This window comes from Mya arenaria, chromosome 7 (assembly GCF_026914265.1).
Source record: "Mya arenaria isolate MELC-2E11 chromosome 7, ASM2691426v1".
In the NCBI taxonomy this organism is placed as follows: Eukaryota; Metazoa; Mollusca; class Bivalvia; order Myida; family Myidae; genus Mya; species Mya arenaria.
Window position 1 is genome coordinate 55,118,609 of NC_069128.1, and position 26,464 is coordinate 55,145,072.

The window sequence follows — 26,464 nt, forward strand, 5'->3', positions numbered from 1 at the left end:
CTTCTCTGTTTTCGTTTGGTGTTTAGGAGAAAGAGGTGAGCAATGGTAGCTGGTAGGAGTGCACATTTAAAATATAACGATGTGAATGTAATTGTTATAAAAAAATTGTAATTGCCTAGAATCAAATCATTTAAATAATAAATAAAACAATACTTTCTTGCAGTAATCCAGAATTGTGCCCGTTAGATACTAGTGTATGTAATCTTTTTCCGGCTATTGTTTTTTCTTCTGTTTGAAGTGGCTTTAAGACTTCTTAAAAACCTAGGTTAAGGAATGTTTGGCATGTTAATCCCCTGCTGTGCATCTCCTGCTAATTGCACTGGTGTCACAGTAGGGACCAATTTCCTGTGTATTCGTTTATTGGCTCAGGACCATTTTGGGTCCATTTTTATTATAAAACATCGAAAACTGCACAGCAGGATACTCAGATTTGAGATCTGATAAGACAATTAGGCAATAAGATTAAGATCAATTAACAGAGGTTGTGTTCAAATACACTGTTGGGGGGGGGGGAGGTGGCGGCGTCACTTATAGAAAGCTTAAACTGGGCCTTTAAATAAAACTTTCAAAATTAAGAGTGTTTCTTTCACACTTTAAATGTTGTGCAAAATATATCTCGCAAGTTACACAATTGTATTGGTACATCAGTATTGACAGCACTTTAAGTAACTGACAAAATATTAACGATATGCAACAATGGCATTGAAAGTGAAGCTGGGATGAAAACAATTTTAACGTTTTATTTTGTACTCTAATTTTGTTGCTGTATATAAATACACCGCAGCATTGAAGGCAATTCTTATTTTCATCACGTTTTATAAAAGGGTAGTCATTTGACATTTGTGTATAATGTTGTGCAAACTTTTGAAGCTGCACTCTCACAGATTGAACGTTTTTACAACTTTTATTTATTTTTGTCTTGGAACGAGCTAATTTTTTATAAAAAAAGTAGTCATTGTACATTTGTGTATAATGATATGCAAAATTTAAAGTTCGTCCAAAGCTAGTGCAGAACAATAGCAGTATACGTGTGTTAAGCGTTTAAAACTTTTGCATTCTGAGAAGAAGTGCCATTATTTAAACGCAATTGTAGTGGAAAAGTTTGCTTATGTTCTAGTCTTTGCGTTTCCAATTACCTCATTTTTTCACAATTAAATGACAATTAAAACAGTTTCGTTTCATTGCAAAAATGTCAGATATCAATTCCATCAAAACAAAAAACAAACTTTTAGTTGAACGTAACCTAAAGTAGAGCAACTGCTATATTTAATCATGAATTCAGAATAATAAAACGCGCATTTGTAAATATTTAGATGAACATTTAACTAATATGAAACATAAACAGAAGATTCTTTGTGATAACATGCATTTTTGATCGTTACGTTATTTAAGTGGCGGCAGTATAATCTAGATACAAACTATACCAGCTGCATGTAGACATTGATGGAATAAGTTAGTGGGTCGTTTCCCTTATATCTTAAGCATATTCATGAGTAATAATGTGTGTGTTTATTTTGAGATTGTGCATCGAAAGATTAGTACCTCGAAGGATTTTAATTAAGTCCCACGTTCGCCTAAATTCATTTTACTAACATAAATTATGCTTTTGGAACACTCGTTGAATAGTGAAAGAACGGACAAACCAGGATCGAAATCGATTAACGATATTATTATATTCTCAGTGAAAGCAGGTGAACAAATATTACAGGTTTAAATGCACATTGCATACGAACATGCACAGAGGATATTACCATGGTATGTATACTGTCATAAATACAATACGCTAAATTTACATAGGGCCTTAACTATATTCATGCAAGTTTATAAAATACGGTCAATGAAGTGGAAGCCCTGAACATGTGAAGATCAAATCTGTGTAGACATTGTCATTTTTCCAGCAAAACTCTTGCATCAAGGCCGATGACCAGTCGGATGTGTCGCCTGATAAATTACTTACTGTCGACATTCTAGCTGTTAGATTGGCATTTTATACATTTATAGACATTGATGTTGCCATTTATCTTTCAAGTGTAGGTGGCATTTGAACTGAAGGTAACAGTGTAAAGTCGGACAAAAATTAACAACGAATATTTACAATGGGCATTAACTCTAAAAATATGGAAGCAAGAGTAATGGTTCTTGTGCACTGCACTTGCCCTCAATGCTATTTATCTACCTATTAAGTTTCAAGTTGACACCTCTTATATTCTTTAAGATATGCCCCAAACAAAACTTTAAGCATGAAAATTAACAAAGGGCAATTACTCTTGAACTAAGAAAGCAAGAGTAACTGTTATTATTCACTGCACTTGCCCTCCATGATATCTATATACATATGAAGTTTCAAGTTGATAATTCTTATATTTTATAAGATATGCCCCGGACAAAATTTAAGCTTGAAAATTAACTAAGGGCAACAACTCTAAACATATAAATGCAAGAGTTAAGGTTCTTAAGTACTGCAGTTGCCCTCCATGAGATCTATCTACATATGAAGTTTCAAGTTGATAACTCTTATATTCTACAAGATATGCCTCGAACACAAAAATAAGCATGATTAACAAAGGGCAATTACTCTGAAAATATGTAAGCAAGAGTAACAGGTCATGTGCACTGCACTTGCCCTCCATGAGATCTATCGGCATATGAAATTTCAAGTTGATACCACCAATAGTTTACGAGATATGCCCCGGAAACGTTAAAACAGGACGCGGGCGCCAACAAAGGACAATAAACCTAAACATATGGAAGCAAGAGTTACGGTTATATTCTACAAGATATGCCCCGGAAAAAACTTTAAGCATGAAAATTAACAAAAAGCAATTACTCCGAAAATATGGAAGCAAGAGTAACAGTTCTTTTGCTCTGCATGCTCTCAATGAGATCTATCTACATATGAAATTTCAAGTTGATACCACTAATTGTTTAAGAGATATGCCCCGTACAAGCGAAAACGGGACGCAACCGCTGCCACCGCCGCCGACGCCGCCGACAAAAGTAACCCCTTTATGCCGCCTTTTCAGGCGACACAACAAAATAAATCTTAAAATTCATTTGTGGCTTAATTTTAGATAATTTATCATTAATAAAGTACTAAATCTAAGAAATTTACAAAATAAATGAAGGTATGAGTCCAATACAAAACAGTGGACAACAAATAGATTTCATGGTTTTGAACATGTTATTATAAAAGTAACTTTCTGGAATAAAATGTATTGTTGAACAACAAATTAAACAAGAAGAATAATATTGCAAATACATGTGTTGCACGCTTTAAACGGCACCACTGACTCGTCTACACTTGTCTGTTCATAAAGAATATACTCCAGATTGAATTTTTCTCTAATAGTTTCTCACTTTGAACAGAGTTATTTTGCTGCCTTTTGTCCATACTAAAATGAAGATACTGGAATATCTGGGAGATCAGGTCCTTTGAGATCACCTTTGAATTGTTTGTGCATAACATTTCTGAATGATTTTATTTCCGTAAATCCATTAACATCCATGCCCTTCAGATCAGGAGTTTTCGACAAGCTTCTCATTAGACCGTAGACAATATGATTAAAACATGCTAGCTGTAACCGGTGAAAATCTGGCAAAACATTTTTATCCTACCTTTAATCGGCATCCCATTCCTCTGTAACTTTGATGATCAAATCGAAATCAGCAATATTGTCAAAGAACTCGTTCTGAGACCACTCCTCAGCGATTGAATCAATACCTGCCATTTGTGTAAATTGTGTTTACTGCCCTTCTACTTTCAATCGCGATAATATTGATATAAAACGTTTTAATAAACATTTACTAGCTTAACATTTTCGAAATCAGGAAGTAAATCCGCCATTAATTCTCATTATCGACCTTTCGCTGTCAACGACAATTCCTGACGTCATCATAGGCGGTATGTTTAATCGACGGAGTGTCCGCTCCAGCGGTCTATCGCGGAGAGGTATAAATCGGCCCAAACAAAGGTGAACATTTAATAATAATGGTGATATTAATAACAATAATGGTGATAATAATAATAATAATGGTGATACTACTACTACTACTACTACTACTACTACTACTACTACTACTACTACCACTACTACTACTACTACTACTACTACTACATGATGTTGATGATGATGATGATGATGATGATGATGATGATGATGATGATGATGATGATGATGATGATGAGAATAATAATATACCAAATGAGTTATTCCGCCATATGTATGAACAGCTAATCAACATAATCATTATCAAGACAGTATTATTATGCAGCATAATTATGAACATTTTCATAGACGATTCGTTCAAAGATACTCCTTGACCATATGAAGTACAGAATAAAGAAAACAACAAACTCAGTAAACTACTTAGAATGTAAATGTTACAACCGAAAATAATAGGGTGGGGGCAAAAAGCAATAACCAAGGCAACGAAAACGAAAATTCTCGACTAATTTTAATGTACGATTTCCAAAATATGTAATAAGGTTTTAGCCACTAATAGAACACCATGTACATGAAAACAGGTGACAATTCGCATCTCAATGAACTACTTGTTCTTTTTACAAATCGTGAAAATCCATTGTTATAATATTTTGGAAAAAGTGTTTTGCTGTGTGGAATGTCAGTTTCACCAGTTTCATAAAGAACATCGAAGTTAAAACTCAGAGCCGAGATTGTTATGTAGTTACACTAATAACAGATCTTTGTTTTGCTTTTTTATGTTGTCTTTCCCTCTGCAATATATATGGATGCGGACCATCGAACATTTTTTAAGTTCCAAAATCGATTTTTTTAAGCCGCCATCTGATCAGAGCTATGTTGTAACAATAGTTGCAATGAGTTACAATTATGTTTTGGAGAAACAAGAAAACATTTTTCCTCTGTTATTTATAGAATTACATGGTTACATTGGTCACATAAGTTACATCGAAACAAAAATCAAAGTTCCAGCTCAAAAACGAGTTTTCAAACCGGTTACAATAGTAATATTGAATTAAAAGTACTTTTCTGCAATATTTCAAAAGTGTGTTTTTTCCTCTGTTGTACACTTGGCTACGTTATCGTTATCGTTAGTCGTAGATAAAAAAGTTTGTATAAAATGCACTTGCATTATAAAGGAAAATTTCAAAAGACATTCACCATATAATTTTAATTACTAAAAACAGAAAAGTTATTTCCGTATACTTTTACCCGAGTCATCGAAATTTTACCATTTTAAAGTGCATAGTGGGGAATATTGCTGTTTTTCTAAGTCGCAGGTGGTGCCACCAGAGCAGGGAACTGGATAAGGCAGACATTACATTTGCAAAAGTAACGTCAATATAAGATGGTATATCCGAACGTGGTGATTTATTAAAGGTGGGGGCGTTGTTTTATTTTTCACGACCATGCAATCGTTTTGGGCTTGACTAACTTATCCAATCGTCACGGGGAAGGGTATTGCCATCAGCCAATCGGAGAGCAGAGTCCGAAAGGAAAGAGCTCTCCGATGGATTGGGGAACGGCTTAGTGATCTCTGCAGTTTTCAACAGATATATACTTTATAGATTTAATTAAAATAATAAACACACACAGCAACACATGTTTCATCCTCTAATGTTTAATTCAAATATATTTTAGTAATTTAGCACTAAGAATTTGATATCAAACTATAAAACAGTAAGTTTTATTTTAATTAGCCAAAATTTAACGTAGAAAACCTTTTTAAAAGGAGCACATTAACTTCTTCGTCATCATAATCCTCGAAAACTTTTCAATCATTAGAGTAGACTTGTATGGTGTTGAAAGGTTTTCCGTTAACAAGAATATCTTGTAGGCTTCAATAGAACGTGTGTTAATATATAAGGTAATACATTTTTTTCTGTTTTAAGTAAATGATAAATAAATATTTGTTGTCATTCATTTATTTTCAGTCATTCTTTCAGTCATTTAGTCAGTCAGTCAGTCAATATTTATATTTCTGTCAGTCAGTCAGTCAGTCAGTGAGTCAGTCATTCAGTCAGTGAGTCAGTGAGTCAGTGAGTCAGTCAGTCAGTGAGTCAGTCAGTGAGTCAGTCAGTCAGTGAGTCAGTCAGTCAGTCAGTCAGTCAGTCAGTCAGTCAGTCAGTCAGTCAGTCAGTCAGTCAGTCAGTCAGTCAGTCAGTCAGTCAGTCAGTCAGTCAGTCAGTCAGTCAGTCAGTCGGTTTCAATTTTATTTTTAATTGGTTGATTAACCGATTGATTGATTGATTTATTCATTCATTTAGTCAATCAGTGTTGCATAAGTATTACTTTTTACTACAAAAGGAAATCGGTATCGTATTCCTTTAATTCTATCTAAATATGTAATGTTGTGTAAACCTATATAGATTAATTATTAATATGTGATTAAACAAATTACAAATTAATTGAAAACTAAACTTAGCTTAATGAAATCAAGTTAAATTAATTGCTTACAAATAGTTAAATCACATAGTCAAAGATCATAAGTAAGATTGTCATGATCAAAAAGCTTTACAAACGTTGATTTTATGGACTTGATGACATCTGTTTATTGGTAAACACAGATTGGGGCCATAAAACAAGACGCAGCAGATTGCCTATGGCGATTTCTATCAATGGATATAAAATTTCTTAAAATGAGTTGCGTACATGTACCGAATTCGATAAAATTAGGATGTATCTAAATCATTATTGTTGAAACAGCGTGCCATAGCACTGGCCCTCCCCAACCAAACAATACCTAGCATAACTTTACATTTTGGTAGTTTTGTAAAATATATACGTTTAGTTCCCCCGTTTGGTATGAACTGTTACACTTCGTACCAATACAATTACAAGAAATGAGCATACAACGATATATTTTATCATGATGCATTTTAACATGAAAAAATGTCATAAATGGATTCGTAAATTAAACCCCAATAATTGAAATTTCCCGGCGCTTTCAATCTCCACTGGTGATAAAACAATCAGAATGTTTTATTTCAGACTTTAAATATTACGGAGCGGCATCGTTTTCACATTGTGAATTGCACAACCAATTTACATATGGTGCAGATTTGTGACATATGGTACAGGGCTGATTTGAAAAATATTTCACATACGACAAATTGTGCAGCCATTAGCATGGTGCAGATTTAACATATATATGTATCGTAACATCGTGCTGGATAGGTTGTTATAACCATTTTTTGTTCGAATCTGATGTTAAATGGATATGACCAATGTTCGGTCGTACAACCAAACATTTGGTGTGGTTTCATATTTTGAATTTTAATAGTTAATCTGATGTTTGTCAAATTTGTTTGGTCATTATTATTTTTTTAGATTCACATTTTATTTAAATTTTGTCAATGTATTATTTGTTCGGACGGCAGAACATTTGGTACTTTTAAATACTGATTATGAAAATATTTTAATTTTAACTGTTTCAAATTTGGTAGGATAACCAAATATTTCATGAATTCCTAATTCTGATATCAAATGGATATGAATAATGCTTGGACGACCGAACATTTCGTGATTTTTCATTTTGATTTTTAGTAGTTCTGAAATCTGATGTATTATAAATTTATTAGGTTGACCGAACATTTTTCTGAATAAATATTTAATTTTACTCTTAAACTGATATGACCAATGTTCGGTCGACCGAAAATTTTGTGATTTCATATTTTACTTTTTAGTACTTCTAAAATATGATATATTTCAAATTCGTTAGGTCGACCGAACATTTTTCTGAATTTATATTGTAATTTAACTAGTAAATTGATATGACCAATGTTCGGTCGTCCGAACATTTTGTGATTTCATATTTTGATTTTAAGTTGTTCTAAAACCTGATATATTTCAAATTCGTTAGGTCGACTGAACATTTTCTGAATAAATATTTTAATTTTACTCGTAAATTAATATGACCAATGTTCGTTCGTCCGAAGATTTTGTGATTTCATATTATTATTTTCAATAGTTATGACTTTTTAATACTTGTTCGGTCGACCGAACATTTTCTAATTTCATGCTGTTTTTGATGAAAAAGTGTATGAAATAAAAAATAAACCTTGTTTTGTTGCTGTTATTGCTTCATTTTTCAATAAAAATGTTTTAAAAGGACATGAAATATGCAGAAAACTTGTCTGTGAACTTGGAACGATCGGACAGTCCCTTTTTTAAATGGACGAGCTTATAAAGTATTCCCAAAGTCCCTTAATTTTATATAGAAGGCGACAGATCCGCTTCAGTTTAGCATGCCCGAATGCGTAATAATTGCAGCAACTTAAATTCCGATCTTTACAATAATCATATTTCAATTTCCCCTAACTGTGTCTGTGGTACAGAAATTGAAGATGCTGAACATTTCCTTTTCAAATGTAGTCGGTTTACTGCACAAAGGCGTCAATTATTCCCTCAAACTAGGCAATATCACCCACTGAATACCCATAAATTACTATACGGCTACAGTAATCTGAATGACGAACAAAATACATACATTTTCCGAAGAGTGCAAACATATACTTTTACATTTAAGATAAATGGAGCTCAGTAGCCTGCCTACCATTATACTTGTAGTATTAGCCCACGGGGACTTGGCGACAACAGATTCGTTTGCATATATCTTTTCTCATTCTATCTTTCTCCCTCTCTCTCTCTCTCTCTCTCTCTCTCTCTCTCTCTCTTCCGTTAACTTATCTTTAAGTCAAACTCTTACTAATTTAAATTTAAAACCTAAAATTGATTATTATCATGAAAAGTTATTTATTTATGCACATGCAAATTGATCTTGTCATTACTTTTCAATCTAAACGGTAGTCTGACACACTGCGGGGATGGCCATTTTTTAACGTTGTTATAACTTGTGGCCACACCCAATTGAATAATTATATTGTTTGTCGAAATGATTTATATGACGTGCGTATATTATATACAATAACGTAAGATTAAACTTATCTCTCCTACCAACTTGTAGCTCTTAAACTCTTTTATGCTTGGAATAATCTTGCTCTGCGTCAGGAATGATATGTTCAAAACTGTCTTAATTTCAAGGCTTTAGGGTACTCGTTTATTTTTTTCAAAAAACCATGAAGTCGTATGATTGCAAACCAGTGGACAATTTTCTGACTTTTTACACAGTGCTTGTGTGTTATTTCTTGTTCAATACGGGTATGATTAAGTCCCGTGGTGCATGCAATAACCTCTGGTTGCGTTACAATAATACGTTTGGAATGCCCGTTACTCGGATTAAAATTGGCTACAATTTGTTGATGCTATAATAAAGACACAATGTTCTACACATTGCATGTATGATCCGCGCGGATAAAATGACGCTGAACCTTTGTTGTATTATGCATTCAACACAATAACATTAAATGCAATGACGTTTGATGGGAAGTGTTGTCCACAAAATAATTAAAAAAATGCTTTGTACAACAATGGCGTTCATTATAAGTGAACTTGTTTAAAAGCATTTGTATTCAATATTATAGAATATCATTGCGTATCACAATGGCGCAGACTGGCACCAGTTTACCATAAATAATAAATCATTTTACTCTGAAAATTCAGTCGCGTTTTAAGAGTATTATTTTTAACAGCATTGCCGATACATTGTCCTATTCAATATGTTATTTCAAAATGTATTGTTAAGGTTTACAGCAAATGGTTTAAATTTGCATATGAACACAACATATCATCCCCTTAGATGACGATATGCAGTATTAATGATGAATTGTAAAGATAGCGAGGTTGCAAAACCAAAGAGATGTCTATCAATGGTATGAAATTGACATTTATTCTCCCCTGCATAGCCAACAGTGTAGTAAATTATTGTGTTTTTTTTCAGGACCACAGCTTATATTTCAATGATTCTTGGAACTAAACTTTCGCTTTAGAGTGTTCATTCTTGCCAATGGAAAGTATCGGTTAAACTTCAAACTGTAAATGTATTTGTTCTTTCGATTGATGTCCCTTTTAATACAGCTGGTGTTCAGTGATGTCTTCCGACTACAAAAATCGTCCCTTACTTTGAAAACAGTGTAGTGACTTTTTTGTGGCCTTTCTGGATTATTGTGTTTGTCTTAATGACCATTGAAAAATAATACCACTTGAAGGTGCAAGTCAATGTAGCAGTTTCCATTGCTGTCAATGAGCAGTTCTTATCAGACAGAAACTGCCTATTTAAAGTCAATTTCAAACAAAATATTTTGAGCTTGACTTTATTGATAATTGGTCTGACTAGGATATAACTATATTTGTACTGATTAAAAAACAACAATACTTGTACTGACTAGAAAAACAATTATAATTGAACTGAACAAGAAACAGCTATTTTTTTACTGACTAGAAAGCATATTTTACTTGATTTCGACGACCGACACATTTCGATGTGCTTACAAGGCTAGTTCTATACCGATAACTCGAGCTTTAATTTGTGCTAGAATGATAGCATTGCCCTTAAGAACATCTAATACGTACCGGGTGGGTCTGTTTGTTTTGAAATGCTAGGTATAAATGCCGTTTCTGAAGTGCATACTTCATCAAAGTTGGTATGACTAGTGAAAAGCGCAACTTAAGCAAAAAGTTGCAATGTAGACGACAATCTTCTTTGCGTGTGGTACATCTCGCCTGACATCAAACACTGGTTTGTCTTGATTGGGCTTGGAGAGTATCACTTACGAGTGTTCTTCTAAACGGTCAGAATCTTCCTCTTGCCTCTGTGTGTGACGTTTCTGACAAGCGCAAGATCACCAGACTGAAGCTTCGATGCATGTGCTTTAAGAAAATAGTGTTTTTTTTGTTTTGCAATAGTAGACATCACCTTCTTGTATGCGTGTTGAAGTCTTTCCTTGAGCTTCCTTGAGTTTTTCGTCTTATTATTAGCACTTATGTCGTCAAAGTGAAGTCCAAAAGAGCATCCAATTCAAGTCTTGGTTGGCAGACGAAAATCGGAATGGTTGAAATCGGAAACAAAATTTGAAAGGTCGTTATAAAGAGCTGAGAAACTTCTAGAGTAAGCGCGCAGTGGTCTGGTTGGTGGTTGGGGACGCCTGACCTTGTAAAGTGGTCAATGACGACCAGGATGTCCTAATATCCACTTTTATACTGTTCGAGACCAAGAAAGACTACAAACTAGCTTCATCAGCATTGACGAGAAAACTTTCACTAGTGACGCTGACTGAATCGGCGTCTTCCGGCAAATGCACCGAGGACAACAACTAACTGTCTCCTGATGGAGGTGTCAATTCCAGGTTAAAAAAAAACGCTGCCTGAATAGGGAGGTGGTCCTGCCTCTTCTCTGGTGGCCTATATCATCATGTAGTGTCTTAAGCACAATATACCGCGATGCAGACGGCAACACAAGCTGATCGTATGTGACAAATACTTGACGATACAAATCCCCATCCTTCAAAACAAGGTTATCCCAATCTCGAGTATTTTTATGCAGCTGCAGATTCTTTTTCAGACTTTTGCTGAGCAAGAGGTCTTGTACATCGCTAATTATATTCGTGGACAACTGAGAGGATAGCGTCGTTCAGCTGAGCCTTCCTCCAGTCTTTGGTACTCAATGAGTCGGATTCAAGTTCTCCTTCAGGTTTGGTTGTAGCAATAATTATCGCTGCGATGGTGTCTACTTCGATCTGAATACGAATCAGCCCGCTCTCAGCGTTGTGACATCCAGCTCGGTAACGGGGAGTGAAGTCATAAGTCGCCAATGCAGCTATCCACCGTTGACCGGTTGCTTCGTGCTTTGCTGCAGTAGTAACGTATGTGAGAGGGTTATTGCTAGTGAATACCTCACATATGCCGTATAGAAGGTCGTTGTATTTCTCAGTTACTACCAATATAAGCTCCAGAAATACCAGCGTATGTGCCGGGAAATTATTCTCCCTAAGTTTCAGTCATCGACCGGCAGACTCTATGACTCTGTCTTTAGTGTCTTGGTGTTGATATAGGACTGAACCGAGGCCTTAGATGGGTGCATTATTGTACAGTTTGAATGGCTTCGAGTAAGCGGCGTAAGCAGCTTTGTCTTTATTTCATCAAACGCATCCTGATGATCTATCACCTATGCATCCGTCGAACAGACGCTGAATAGTTACGGGCGCGTTGCACAAAACAAATGGCATGCGATTGCACTCATAGAAACATCGTCACGCAACTTGAAATGCGGATTCAGCTAAATCAACCTGCTAATATCCAGACTCTAGATCAAGTCTACTAAATTATTTTGATTTTGTCTTCAATTCGTGGAATGGCAGAACTATCCTAGATTATACTAGATTTTATGTATCCTCTTGGCGTAACAAAGTTACTTCCTGCAGCTGGCATAATTCCGTTTTTGCCACGATTCTTAGAGGCTTTGCTGTTATATTGCAGATTCTCACTGGTATACGCGCATTGACGCATTTTTTTCTGGCATTCAACAACTCTCAAATACACTATAGGGCTATGACCATAGTCAACTAATTGTTCAGTTACAGTGTTTTCAAAACTTTCATTTTGTAATTCTCGGAAAACCGGTTACGGTTCTTGATTTCCTATGCTGTAGAGTTGCTGTTACTTAACCAATATCTGCTGAGATAGATATGAATGCTGCTTTTCAATGATCAGGTGAGTTTGAAATTCCGTCGTTTTTCATTTCCCTTATTATATCAGTTCCAAGTTACACAGGGACTTATCCGTGATAGTTTGCAAATAGAACTTCTAATAAGCAGGTAAGCAATGGTTGTATAGTAAAGTTGGTTTCAGTGGAAGCTTCAATGTATCCTGTGTATGGACTTAAAGTACCATTCCCACTTTTCAGATTTAATTCAAAATAGTCCGTTGGTTTAAAAACAGGTTCACCTTTAAAATTTACCATTGACGAGTTTACTTCATTCTTGATTATTGGGATAAGAGTGTGGGGGGGGGGGGTGCACACAAACTAGTTTAAATCCCCAGTAAATTAACATTTTACTGACCGTTCAAAGGCGGTACCTAACAATCCTTGTGAAACACCCCTTTTGTTTTATATGTTATATATGTAGTGTGTTGTTTGCGGAGTTTTGTGCTGTTGTTCCATTTATCTGGTTTGTGATTGTTTGTTTTTCCCATAAATATTCAAATATATTGTAGTACTGCTCAGTTATTGTATTTGAGAACCACTATCAACCAATGCTTCCGTTTCAATCCCTTCAAATTGAATGTTTAATATGGTTGCATGTCCAATCATTATTTCAAGTAAACAAGCAACTAGGTTGGGACATTGGTTTGCTGTGCCGCTCTCATCAACCATTTTGATCAGAGCAGTTGCCCGTTTAAATTTTACTCTGGCTGTGTATTTGTTTTGTTTTGTTGTTAGTATTGTCCTTGGTTTTGATATGTCCTCCTGACAGTGCATCGTCTGAAATTATTTCTACGAGTAGGATATCTTCCTAGTCCTCCATACGAGTCAAATAGGTGACTGGGATGTGGATCTGAGTTCTCTTTGACAGTTCATTAATCTTTTCTTCCAGTTTTGTCATCCGTTCTAACATTTCTTTAATTAGCTTTCAATAGTCATTTTTATCTTAGCAAATTCATTTTTGTTTCATTCTTTTTCAGTGTTCCAAACTCTTGTTCATGTCTTCTAACCTTTACTTTATATTATTCAAATGCCATGTTTGTTTCATATTATATTCTTGTTGCATTTCTAAGCGCTTAATTTCACAGATGTTTCCAAAATATTGTCTTTAATATTCTCTTATTTTCTAACTTCATTAACTTAATCTTTTTCAATAGCTCTTCAGAAAATAACGTTCTAAATTGAATATGGTTTAGCCAGTAATCTCTATAATAAAAGGAATATTGGTCCAGCAAACGGGGAATAAGTTAGAATCAAGTAGATCTTTAGCAAGTTTGATTCCATGAGGCTTTAGCCCAACAATTGTCTTGAATTAAGATAAATATATGACGTTCTTCTGAAAAGCTGATCTAAAACTAAAGTCATGTTCAATATCTTAAATCCCGTGGTTAGCATATTTCATAATGTATTCATAATAAACGTGAGCACGATGATATAGTGTTTTTGTTTTATAAATGAAGCATACTATTACAGTTTTGTATTCACGTGAACACGATTTTTTCAAAAGTTTTTGAATGTGAAACTATTGAATAATACATACAGCTGTTCTGCAACTAAATGGACTTCTGATTTGTAGATTGAAAAACTATGCAAATATTGCCTGCTGATGATTTGGCTCCATTAGCTATGACATTGCAGTAATTGAAACATAAATTATTTAGAAACCTTAAAACAATCGATGCGAATATTTGAATTTAGATCTTTATTGTTATACAACATTTGTTGAACAATTTCGAAATTGTCCTTACTATCGCATTTTCTCTAACACCGCAATGTTTAAAATGAACAATGAAACATTTCTAAAGTTTATGTTTGCTGACAACTGGATAAGCCCTTACCCTTCAACAACGGCCTTGTGGTGCTTTAGATGAAATTAGCCTTAAAGTTATTATAAACTTCTAATGAGGAAATCAGTACAGTTGAATACAGATCTATAGCAATAAATGTACATTCTTCGGTGTGTGTGCTTTCTAATATATTAAAGACAATTACTGTACATTATTTGAAAAAGATCCTTCGGCGGGACAAAAATACACATTGTATACAGTCATGATATTAAGGCAGCAGTAATAGTCATATGCAGTAATGGTAATCGTCTCCAAGCATCGGCTGTAAAGCTCATAAGTTATAGTTTGTTTCACAACCTATTATACAAAATAAACATATTAAATTCAATTATAGGTTAGAGTGAGAGGAGTAAAACAAAAATAATCTGAATATTAAAAAGCAATTTGGAGAACAACACGAGCAACAATAATTAATGGGCACGTGTTCAGTACGTACCCGTCCTTGTAACATGGTAGGCTATCATCCATGAAGTTACTGTTAATGTTAACCTAAAAGGTAAACTATATGAAAGCATGCTTAGACGATGTTTGGGCGTAAATTCAGTACACCTGAGCGGATAAAGGCGTATTTCTATCCCTGTTACACATTCAATTCATCTCAGCGGGTAAAGGCGCATTTATTTTGCCTTCTTTACATTCAATACACTTAACGGGTAAAGTCGTATTAATTTTCGCGGGTAAAGTCGTATTCATTTTCTGTGCTTACATTTAATACACCTCAGCGGACAAAGGCGTATTTCCATTCTCTGCTATACATTCAATTCACTTCAGTGGGTAAAGGCTTATTTCGTTTTCCTTCTATACATTCATTACATCTCTGCGGGTAAAGTCGTTATTCTTTTTCTTCTATACATTCCAGACACCTCAGCGGGTAAGGGATATTTATTTTCTCTGCAATACATTCAATACTTTTGTAATTAGTCATTGTCAATAGCTTTAGACCTGTTTGCCATTGGTATATATTTAATAAACTGACATATTTGGCTCAATGGACCTGTCTATTATTATATCTCAGCCCCAAAAGCATGTTATTGAGACTACGAAACAGGAAGGAGTAACACTGACCTAAATTAAGACATATTCGATGTTTAAACATTTATCTTTTAGTCTAGAAATTTATCACCACCTAATATGTATAGGCTTAAATATTGCAATTAAACAATAATTGTCCGAAGTTTCATTTTCTTAGTCAGAAAAGTGTCTGTCTTTCCTTCTGACATCTCAACTCTAGAAGTTTTATCACAAACAATTTATCACACATCTTTTCATTTCATCGCCTCCTCGACAGCAGCAATTTGCTAAACAATGGTATTTTTACCGTTTATTACTGTGTTCATCGGTCATCGTATATATCTTAAGTTATCTACACATTCTGGGATGTAAAACTTTAAAATTCAATAACGCTTTTCATTAGTTCACTAAGTTCTACGAAATGTTTTGGTTTATGTAAATTTTACCTATATGTTATGATATGAATTCTTAGTAAAATTAGATATTTAAGTCATAAAAGATCATTATAACAAAACGTTGTGAGGAACCCTCATGAATCTAATGTATGTACTTTTTTTTCTTTTTCTTTTTGGAACTGCTAAAGTATAACAGTCCGTTTATTAGATCATAAAAGCAACAATGTCACAGGTAATAAAGTAATACATAGACAAAGATTTAAAAAAATATATACACTCAAAGTATCTATTGAATGTACTTAATGTATGTACTTTGCAAGCATTGTTTAAACCTTGCGGCTCTAGTTCCTTTATTCTTGGTCGCACGCCGCGGCATACGTCTATCGTAGCGATACATATATAATTGATTTACAATACTGATTTCAGCTGTGCATGTATTTAACCCAGACACTCATTTAAGGACATTCGTGCCGGTACAGAACCATTCGATGTCAGAAGTGTGTATTGGAGAAACACCATATGCTAATAATTAGTTTTATTGCGAACAATGCGTACAAACGTCTATTTTATTTTTGAAATAGTGTTTTTCTTTAGAAATGTTAGTGGGATTTGTAACAAAGTAGGGCCTACAAAACCGCGCTCTGGAAATAAAGACGTGTGTCTACGTGGGTTTGAGTATTTTACTTTCAAATCACCTAAGCTAGAAATATGCGAAGTTCAATGTCTGAGCAACAAATTATGCAAGTCGGTAAACTTTCACGAGACAAAGAAAATATGTGCGCTAAACAACGAATCGGAGCGTACAGTTGGTCGGCACAACTTCCAAATATGTCCAGGTGCAATCAATGTCGACGTAATGGAGATGGAAGGAATGCAGGTTTGAACGTACCGTACTTGATCAGTTATAATAGACAATTATTTTTTTTGTAGCCGATATACAAATATAACATTATGTTCTGAACCATACATGCACACTAAAGAAATGAAAACAAAACGATATTTTCCAGTTTTTGGAGCGAATGTCACAAAATTAAGATAGCTATTTGAAACATTGACCATTATGTTTATTGTTGGTTTAGATCGGAGCAGCTTCAAGGAGCAGTGCATGTGCACGACAAAATATAATTATATATGCCTTCTTGTAGAATAGCTACAGTGTTGTTTTCCTGCTTCAGATATACCTATAAAACTGTATGATAGCAGATTGTCTGCCTTGAAGCCTTACCTTTAAGGAAAGGGTTTTAACTGTTGTTACTCTGGTCTATGCTGTTCTGTCTGTGTTGTTTGTGTGAACCGTCTCATCTGTGAAAATTATGTGGACCACAGCGCTGGTTGTCTGCTGTTGTATGCTTAACTGGCAAGTCCATTTCCTCTTCCCTTTAATCTAGCTTGCGAGGTAGAGGTTGCCTCACAGTGACCATGGACGGTTGTGGTTAAATCAATAGGCTGGAATTTGCAAGTCAACGTATGTCAGTGTTATTTGCGCTGCTGAAATAACCTTAAGTAATTAACATTTTTAAATAAAAATACAATGAAAAATAGGTATCTGTCAGTTTATATTTTTTCTTCACTCTATTGCTGTACCTTTGTAAGCCTTTTGTACCGCACGCTCTTATTAGATTACACGGTATAATTTTCAACATATCAATTACATCAACTCTTCTCTCTTGCCTTTTAGTACTGCCCGACACGTCCTCTAGTGTGCAGGACCCTGTCGAAACATTTTCATCTCCTCTTTGTTGAGATAAATCTGCTTTAATATATTATTTTGTATTCACGTCACCATTTACACTTTAATTTTATCTATAACATCATCTGTATTAACATGACAACCAAGTCTCATCAAAACGTAAGGGGCATCACCTTTTACTGACCTCCTATCAGTTTGTAAATTTCTCTTTGAAATCCTTCCGGCATCAAGCCTATGACTTCAAATGTCCAATACTCATATGTAGCCTCTCCTTAAATGTATACTTTGGTAATACTATGAACTGTAGGAACGCTTCGCACAAAATAAACATACATGCCAGATTTCACATATTCTGGTACTAGAACATTTCTTATATCTTATATAGGGCTTTACATTTCTACTTTCTATATCAGCCATCCACTTCTTCACGTCCACCTACGTGTCTGCCTTTGGTCTAAGATTCATCCCCCGTAGCCTCCCAATCAGCCTCTTCTCTGACACAGTGAATTCTTCTGACATACTTGTCCAACTAGTATTTATTTATGATTTTCAAAACACTAAATAATTATAAAAAATATTTTATAAAAAAAATAAAATATACTAGCCCTATTGAAACATTTGTATAAGATATCTTACTAGCAGCTGATATGTCACAGCAATATATATATGTTCACAAACACAACTTAAATAAACACACAATGAATGAAACGAAATACTTTATTACTAGTATGCAAGAAACAGTAGATCAATAAGGCAAGCAATAATCTGTTGAATGTGTTAAGTTTATTAAGACGTCACATGTGTAAATATTGCAGTCCATCAATGACATCAGGATATTTTCTAGACAGTAGAATATATATCCTGAATGTGATTGAGATAAGTCTTGTGTGATCTCGCCTCTTCTTAAAGTAGGCACCGGACCATTGTAAACAGCGTCCGTGTCTCTTTGACCATTTGTGGAAAAAGATATTCCGTAGTACTCTCTCATTGCTCTTTCTGGTGCACCGTAAAAACTTCCCCGACTCCTTCATGCGCCTGTCTCAATATCGGTCAGGATGCGTAGCACACAGCGCGCTTGCACCTGTAAATGCATGTGCAGCGGCTATCAGAATAATAAAATACGATTTTGTGATTTTGCAATTGATAAAAATAACTGTTTGCAGTTTCCTAACTTGGAACAATTTATAACATTTTAGTGTTCATCACAATAATTTGCAACAATTTGAATATTCCCAAGTCGATCCAATATGAAAATATTATTATACAACTTTAAATTAAATTTATTGTACAAGAGAATTGAATACTGCTAAATACCTTCCGCATGTTTAATTCGGTGGTCAGAATGCTGTGTGCGGTTGCATAGCTGGCATTGGCAGACCATAACACCTCCCGTACAGTCATATTGCTAACCGCTGTCAGTTTCTCTTGACCTCACGGCTGACGGTCCTATTGTTGACTTCCGTCCACGGCCTGCATCATCTTCAAAGGACTGTAGGCCATCAGAAAAGCGTCGATGCCACTTAAAAACCAGCGCACAGCAAACGGAAATTTCTCCCCGTGTCAACTTTTGTAGCCTATACGTTTCGGATGGTGTTTTCCCTATTTCTTTGTAAAATTTAAACATGTTTGCGCGAATTTCCAAACGTTTTTTTTTTTTTCAAAAACCCGGGCGTTATCGGTAGAAACATACATTATTCAGTAAATTACGTGCCGTTCATGACCGGCTTTTTGTTTTACATAAGCGCTATCAGGGCCCGCATCATAACAATGGACAGCGCTCGCTCTGTTTTCTGACCGAAAGTGGGTCCGCTATGCAAACTTTTGCACAAAATATATTTCAGAATATGTAGCTGTATACAAATATTAAAGAGATGAAATAAACAACATTTAACTTACATGTTTTCTAATGAGTTGTCCAAATAATCCAGGAAATTTCTAAAAATAAACACCTTCCAATCGACTGAACACTGATGAAAATTGCGTCGAAACAAAAATGCAACTGTCGAGTTATGTTGCCCCCTAATCGAGCTTAATGTAAAACCTTTTCAATGACATCACTCATGACGTCACACACAAGTACCTGTTTTTGAGGTTATTTTGAACTAACTGTTTTTGAATTTTCGTGACATTAAACAGCTTTCTTAGAGGGGCAACAGGACTATATAAACCTCAAGGTGGCGCTAGGGCAAGCTTTTGTATAATTTTATGCATGTTTCACATCAAGTACTTTTTTTCCAAATTTATGCAATGCTTACAAAAAGATGAGACATGAAACTTTGCAGGCATGTAGAATGAAGGTTACACAAATAAAAAATCCTTAATTTGTTTTTAAAACATTATTAGAAACATGACTTTTAGAAAAAAAATCCAACTGTCAGATTGAAAATTTGAATTTGCCGGGGGAGTGGCTAATTGATGTTCTGGGGGTTATGAACTCTCTGTTGTAAACATTACTACGTATTGGTGTTTACATCCATAGCAGCTTGCTTGTAGCAGACGACATGCCTTTCTCTTAAATACTGTAGTAGCAAAATATAACAAACCTTGATAAGATTTTATTTCACCTGCATATTTCTAAAAATTATCGATAAATATCATCAGCTTCATATGCTACATTTTAGTCTAATTGTTTTCTATGATATTAACACTTTTTCTTTTGAAGCATTACGTAATTAATAAATCAGGTAAATCTTTCCCAGGTTTAAATATGTAACATTGTTTTGATATTTGTCGTTTTAAAAAATAATTATGAACCTCATTGCTTAAATGTTAGTTGCTCCTTCGCTTTTCTACCAAAACGCTTTGTCATCTTTACAAATGTGTATATCCCAGCCAGGTAAAATCTCCTTTTGTTCTTCAGTCATGTAAACTATATATATCTTTGTCCTGATTATTTTGTTCCATATTTTGAGTCTTCTTATTCTGCCCAAAGATATTATTTTAAAGGAAGGCAGTACCTAGTTCCATGTCTTGCAAATGTTCATGTATAACTGTGTTTGAGTTCCCTCTTTTTGACTCAAAATGTGCATTTGATTTTCAGTTATCAATACACAAACCAGATTCCAGCCAGTGACATTTAAGTACCAATTAAAGGTGTCAACACTATCTGAATTGTTTCCTTGCTGAACTCGTTTACAATAAGGTTAATTTGTACTAGGGTTGTGGATGCATTCAATAAAGCATTATTAATGTATGTTGACAAAATAATTAGTTTTGGATTCCAGACTTAGAATAAACCTTGCTATTTTGGACTGGAATGAGAATATTGATTCTAAACATTTGAGAGGGATGTCACATACAGAAAAAAATATTTAGTCGAAATAACAAAATGCCAGACAGGAACAAGAAAACGATCATTTCAAAGAAAACATCTGTTAAAGATGGCTTGTCATCTATATTTCATATAGAAGATTGTAGTGTGGGGAAATACATCGTCTGCTCTGATCAGCCCTGTTTGTTTACATTTCTCTTGTGTGTGCTAAAGATAGAACACTGAGTTTAACAGACATGTACATAGCTAAGGGAATTTACAATAAGCCACTCCCCATTTACTTGCTGCCGAGGCAGCGAATGTTGCTCCTTTAACGCAAAAGTTACTCATGGCGTGTAATTTTATGCAATAATAGCGATAATACACCTTTTTTCGGTCGTTACCATCTGCAAAGGCCCTTAAAATAGTTAAAAACCCTCGTGCTACGCACTCGGGTTGTAAACCATTTTGCGGGCCTTTGCAGATGGTAACGACCTCTATAAGTCGTATTAACCCTATAATTCAACTACCGATTGACGTCATATTGTCAGTTGAAGTCGCGTAAGCGTCGTCGAACAGAATGGCGTATTTTTTTAAAGAAATATCTGCAGCTGAAAACTAAGTTTTTAATTCAGGATGCGTACGACAGAAGGTCATGGCCGGTAACCCGTTACTATGGGTGCAATATATCATGTTGTTTCGTACTATGCTATGTCATGCTATTCTAATCAAGGCAGTCAACAAAAAAGTATACTCTTTCAATGGTACCAATTTTAATGTGTTGCACGTAATATGAAAGAAATGAAGGGACCAGTCTATAAAAATATAATATATATACAAACAAATGCAGAATTTATAAAGAACCATCACCACCTTCACCATGTTACTTATTTTATTAATTCAAACTGGACCCTTCACACTCATTTCCACAATAGCACATTTAAACATTCATAAAATACCAATACATTCAAGATACGCGATTCTGGATTCTTGCTTGGTATGATGAACTTGAAAATGTTTCCTAAAATTTTGCCAAGTTTTTTGTGTCGATCTTGTGCCAGGGTGACTGGTCCGAAGCACGTTGCTAAGTTCCATAATCCGAATGGGCGCCAAGTTGTAACCCTTGTTACACAATCGGTGGGGTTTATGTTTACGCCAAAGTTTATCATAACATTATCAATCACACTATTCTAGCCACATCCAACAAACATTTGTCGTTGCTCATTCGTTTTTAAACAGACGATACATATTTAAAACAAAAACTGTATTCGTAAAAATAACAGAATCATAGTATAACAAAACGTTTGATAACAACAAATATAAAAAGAAATCACTTCATGCCTAGAGAGAGGAAATGTAACACCAAACCTTATATCAGCTAACTTCGAAGTAGCAAGAACTGAAGACTCTTAAGCATAGATAACAAAAATGCAATGTTACAATAATGTGAAGAAAAAAAAATGGTCGAGCATCAGCCCATAAATATTTACAGAAGAAATCGTTCAAAGGAAAGGAGTACGAATGATGGAAACGTCATAAAACCCAATAACAAGAAAACCAGTATTTATAACACAAACAAGTAATGAAAACATGTTGAAATGTTATAATTTATTATACATATAATTTATTATACATATAATAAGTAGACTTTATATGAAATGTTCTTCTTTTGCCTTTCAAATGAGTTTTTTCTTGTGATGTTCTGTACAATTGCGCTTGAAAGAAAAAAAGCTTCCCAATAACAAAATAATTAAATAAATCTCCCTTATTACCAACAGTCAAGACACGGTGGATAAGTTCTTTAAGAATTGCATTATAGTTTAAATTTTGCGTTCATGTTTCAAAGGTTCTTGGACAAATGTATATTAGCTCTAGTTTTTTTCCTGCTTCAGGGGTACTTGGGCAAGTGTATGAATCATAACTGCCCCACAGAGACCGTTTGTGTGCCGGCACAAAGTGGAACCAAGACACGATACTCCTGTCTAAAACAAGATAGTTGCAAAAATGCCAAGTTCTGCCCTGTACCATCTGATGCAGATATGTGTAAGTCTACTTATAAGCAAAATAACCCGTTTGCTGATTGGCTCAATTTATTCATCATCATCATTAACATCATAATCATGATCGTGGCCGTTATCGTTATCGTCGTCGTCGTTGTTGTCGTCATCATCATCATTCATCATTATATACTGATACGAACGTGTGTTTGTTTTACTGAACCCCTAACGGCTCAGAAAATTGCTACTCTTGGGTCTGATGTGAGGTCATAAAAACAAATTCTGCTCACTAACCCCTCACGGCTCAGTAAACCGCTACATGTTGGTTAGATGTAAGGTCATACCAGACAAAAACAATCATTTTACCGACCCCTAACGGCTCACTAAATCGCAACACTTTGGTTGGAGGTTAAGTGTTACCATTACCATACTGTTACACTAGCTGCTCACCAACCCCTAACGGCTCAGTAACCAGCTATACGTTTGTTTTCAAGGCTACTATGTTTGAATTTATCTTTATTTTTTATGAGGAAAATGATACGTTGATTTTGACACAAATACATATTTTAAATCAAAAGCATATTTCTGACCATATTTTGACGTCAATTAAGCGCCAGAAAAGCGTAAAAACAGGACGTACTTTTAGTGATATTATTTAAAACCCAATCATTATTTCAATGATAATGAAATGTTTGATTTATGCCAGATTTACAACCAAGTAACATAGTAGAACCGATTTGCAATGGTATAACAATTATCGATGGTGGTCCAGTAACGCTGAAGTCACCGGATAAAGATGGCGATGGTTACTATGACAACTTGGTCGATTGCGTGTGGAAGTCCGAGGTCTCTTCTGGCCATATCAAGATCACAACGCAAGCTTTTAAATTAGAATGGAAAATCGACTGTGGTTACGATTGGCTTACGGTTTGTTATTGTCGCTTTCCTCGTCTGACAATATTATCTTTTAGCACACTATTACTCATTGTTCTGTTAATTTTAATATTTATATTCATTACCTGTTCGGTGATCAGATAATTTATTTTAATCTTCAATAATCTTCCAATTTATAGAACAATTTCCTGGCTATCATAAAAGGTTCACGTATCATAATGACAAATAAATTTGCTACTTGTAAATTACATAACCAGTTACTTGTTTAATTAATTATTCAGCTATTTTGATGCGTGTGTGGTGTGTTGGTAGTGTTTTTGTCAACCGTTCAAGGTCGTTAAGGCCCTAACTAGCAATAACAACGTGACGTAAAATTAAAAGGGCCATAATTCTGTCAAAAATTGATGGATTTTAAAAAAAAAATGTGCATATTTGAGTTTGTAATGACGTAGCCTTTAAAATGATATATCACTTTACTATTCTGCATGAAATTAATTTTTTACGTTGTTATTGCTACCCTTACGTTGTTCTTCTGAATATTTTTAATGTATCGTTACTTCTCCTTGGCCAATGTTCATAAACATCTTAAGTCATTTCCTACGTAAGTGACTAACTTATCATATCATATAATCGCTGTATACTATCTAAAATACTTTATATGTACTGAAATAATTCGAAAAACATAATTTAATGTAACAAACTGATACTTTTTAATAACTTACACATCTTAAGATGTTTGATGAATACCGCCTCTGGACTATTGATCCTGTCAAAATCGTAAGACAAACTCTGCCAGCTCGAGATAGACATCGTGAATAGGCTTATACGGGTATTGACTCAAACAGCATTACGCTGAGTAGAACAATTCGATTACTAATAACAATATTCACAAATTTCACTACTTCTCATCTCTCAAACATAAGATATTTCCCTGTATTATTATATATTTGTCTGATTATTACTTTGTCTGCACTACAGATACGTGATAACGGGACCGAACATGGACCCTTCTGTGGAACTACGATAATGTCAGAGCTCACCAGTATTTCCTTGGATTTGGAAGTGGTCTTCCGCACAGACATCAATTCTGTAAGCACAGGGTTTTCATTTACTGTTGAAAATGTTTAGATATATGATACTTTAATGGACAATTGCCTTACTGACTTACTGGCAGAAGTGCATATTTTATCTAACTTTCTCTACATCTGGCGGCTGTTCAAGTATGACGTCGGTTATTTATATGTTCCTTTGGATTCCTTATACATCTTCATTCGGAACACCTCGCTCGGCCATCTCCATCATACGACGAGCCCAGGATGTATGCCGGTGCACAAGTAGAAGTAGTTTATATAACTCTTAATAATTATATTATTAATTTATAGTAGTGTTTTATTTACTTTGTTCAAAATGATTACCAGTGAAGTGTACTATTGCATACCACATTTAGATCTATAAGAGTAAAGTCCAAAGGCTTAATTGCTAAATTGAAATTACTATGCGATGTACTTGCAGCGAAGTTAAATGTAAATAATTCTGACAAACCGTCCAAAACATCACAGGTGTTTTTCGAAGAAAATGACAGAGGTCCGTCTATTGATTTATCACTAAGCTATAATTATCACCGTCATGATAAATCGATAAATCTAGTAACCGCAAAATATATAAAATTGTAGAATGGGCTTTTTTGGAACGCGTTTAATTTATAATTTAAAAGGCAAATTACGCTATAAATATATGATCACAGAAAGTATAGTTTGTATTCATAATTTCATTGTAAAGCTCGATTGAGGTGAGCGAGACAAAGTTGTCACAATGGCGGTTCCTTGTATGTGTGTTCTTTCGTCCGGACTAAACTTTGTCCAGGCTGAATGTTGCCCACGCGTTATGGAATTTTTAAAACAAACTTGCCATGAACGTTTACTATGGTGAGGTGTGTCGCTGACAAGACCCTAGTCTGATTTCAAAGATCAATGACGAAATCAAGGTCAAATGTTGAAATTATCCTTGCCCGCACTGTATTTTGGCCATACATTATATATTATTTCAAAACACTTGCCATGGTGGATCCCCATGATGAGGTGTTTTGTCGCGCACTGGTCTTAATGTCAAGGTTAAATGTTGAAATGTTCCTTGTGCGGGCTGCATCGTGACCATGCATTAAAGGATTTGCAAAACTCTTCCATACATAGCCACAAGGAAGAGCACTATATCTATGTCAAAGGCTCCTTCAACGGGCTCGACATGTTACCATTAAGTATGTGGTTGTAGCCATTACTTACATTGATACCAAGTGTAAATGTTCTTTGCTGTTGATCTTAGACAAATAAGTAAACAAATTGCCAATGAAATACACTATAACTCACTATTCAATAGTGTTTATGTCTGCTTTATGTAATGTTATTTATACTGAGCTTTGTTACATTTACTCACTTTACATAGAGTTAAATCATAGTTATAAACAGGGTCGCCTTTTTATTACTACATACATGTTTTGATATATTATTTCGTTTCGTTAAAACACCTGCTTTTAACGTAAACAGTTTTAAAACCACAATTATGTCAATAGAGAATTTCTGAGACAAGCCCGTTTTTGTATATAAATATACGAACGTAAAGATATATATATATATATACTAAGGGCATAAAGGTGACCGTATATATTTTACAGCATTAAGGGGACAATTTGTTTATATTTTATCTGATACTTTATATTGCTTTTTTGTTAATAATCTAGTACTGAAATGATCATTAATTATGTGTACAAGCTTTAGGCTTTTAAAATTAATAAACATACAATATAC

At 34.6% G+C, this 26,464-nt stretch overlaps 1 protein-coding gene across 2 annotated transcripts; it reads left to right on the plus strand.

The window, feature by feature from the left end:
• Positions 1-1,548: 1,548 nt before the first annotated feature.
• Positions 1,549-26,464, plus strand: LOC128241836 (tolloid-like protein 2). Of its 2 annotated transcripts, none has more exons than XM_052958934.1 (4): positions 1,549-1,755; positions 22,665-22,815; positions 23,476-23,696; positions 24,642-26,464. In XM_052958934.1, exons 1-4 carry the CDS (start codon positions 1,753-1,755, stop codon positions 24,789-24,791), a joined length of 525 nt encoding a protein of 174 aa, XP_052814894.1. In that variant the 5' UTR covers positions 1,549-1,752; the 3' UTR covers positions 24,792-26,464. The 2 variants fall into 2 exon arrangements, with proteins under 2 accessions (XP_052814894.1, XP_052814893.1); XM_052958933.1 differs by lacking the exon at positions 1,549-1,755 and adding an exon at positions 16,324-16,709.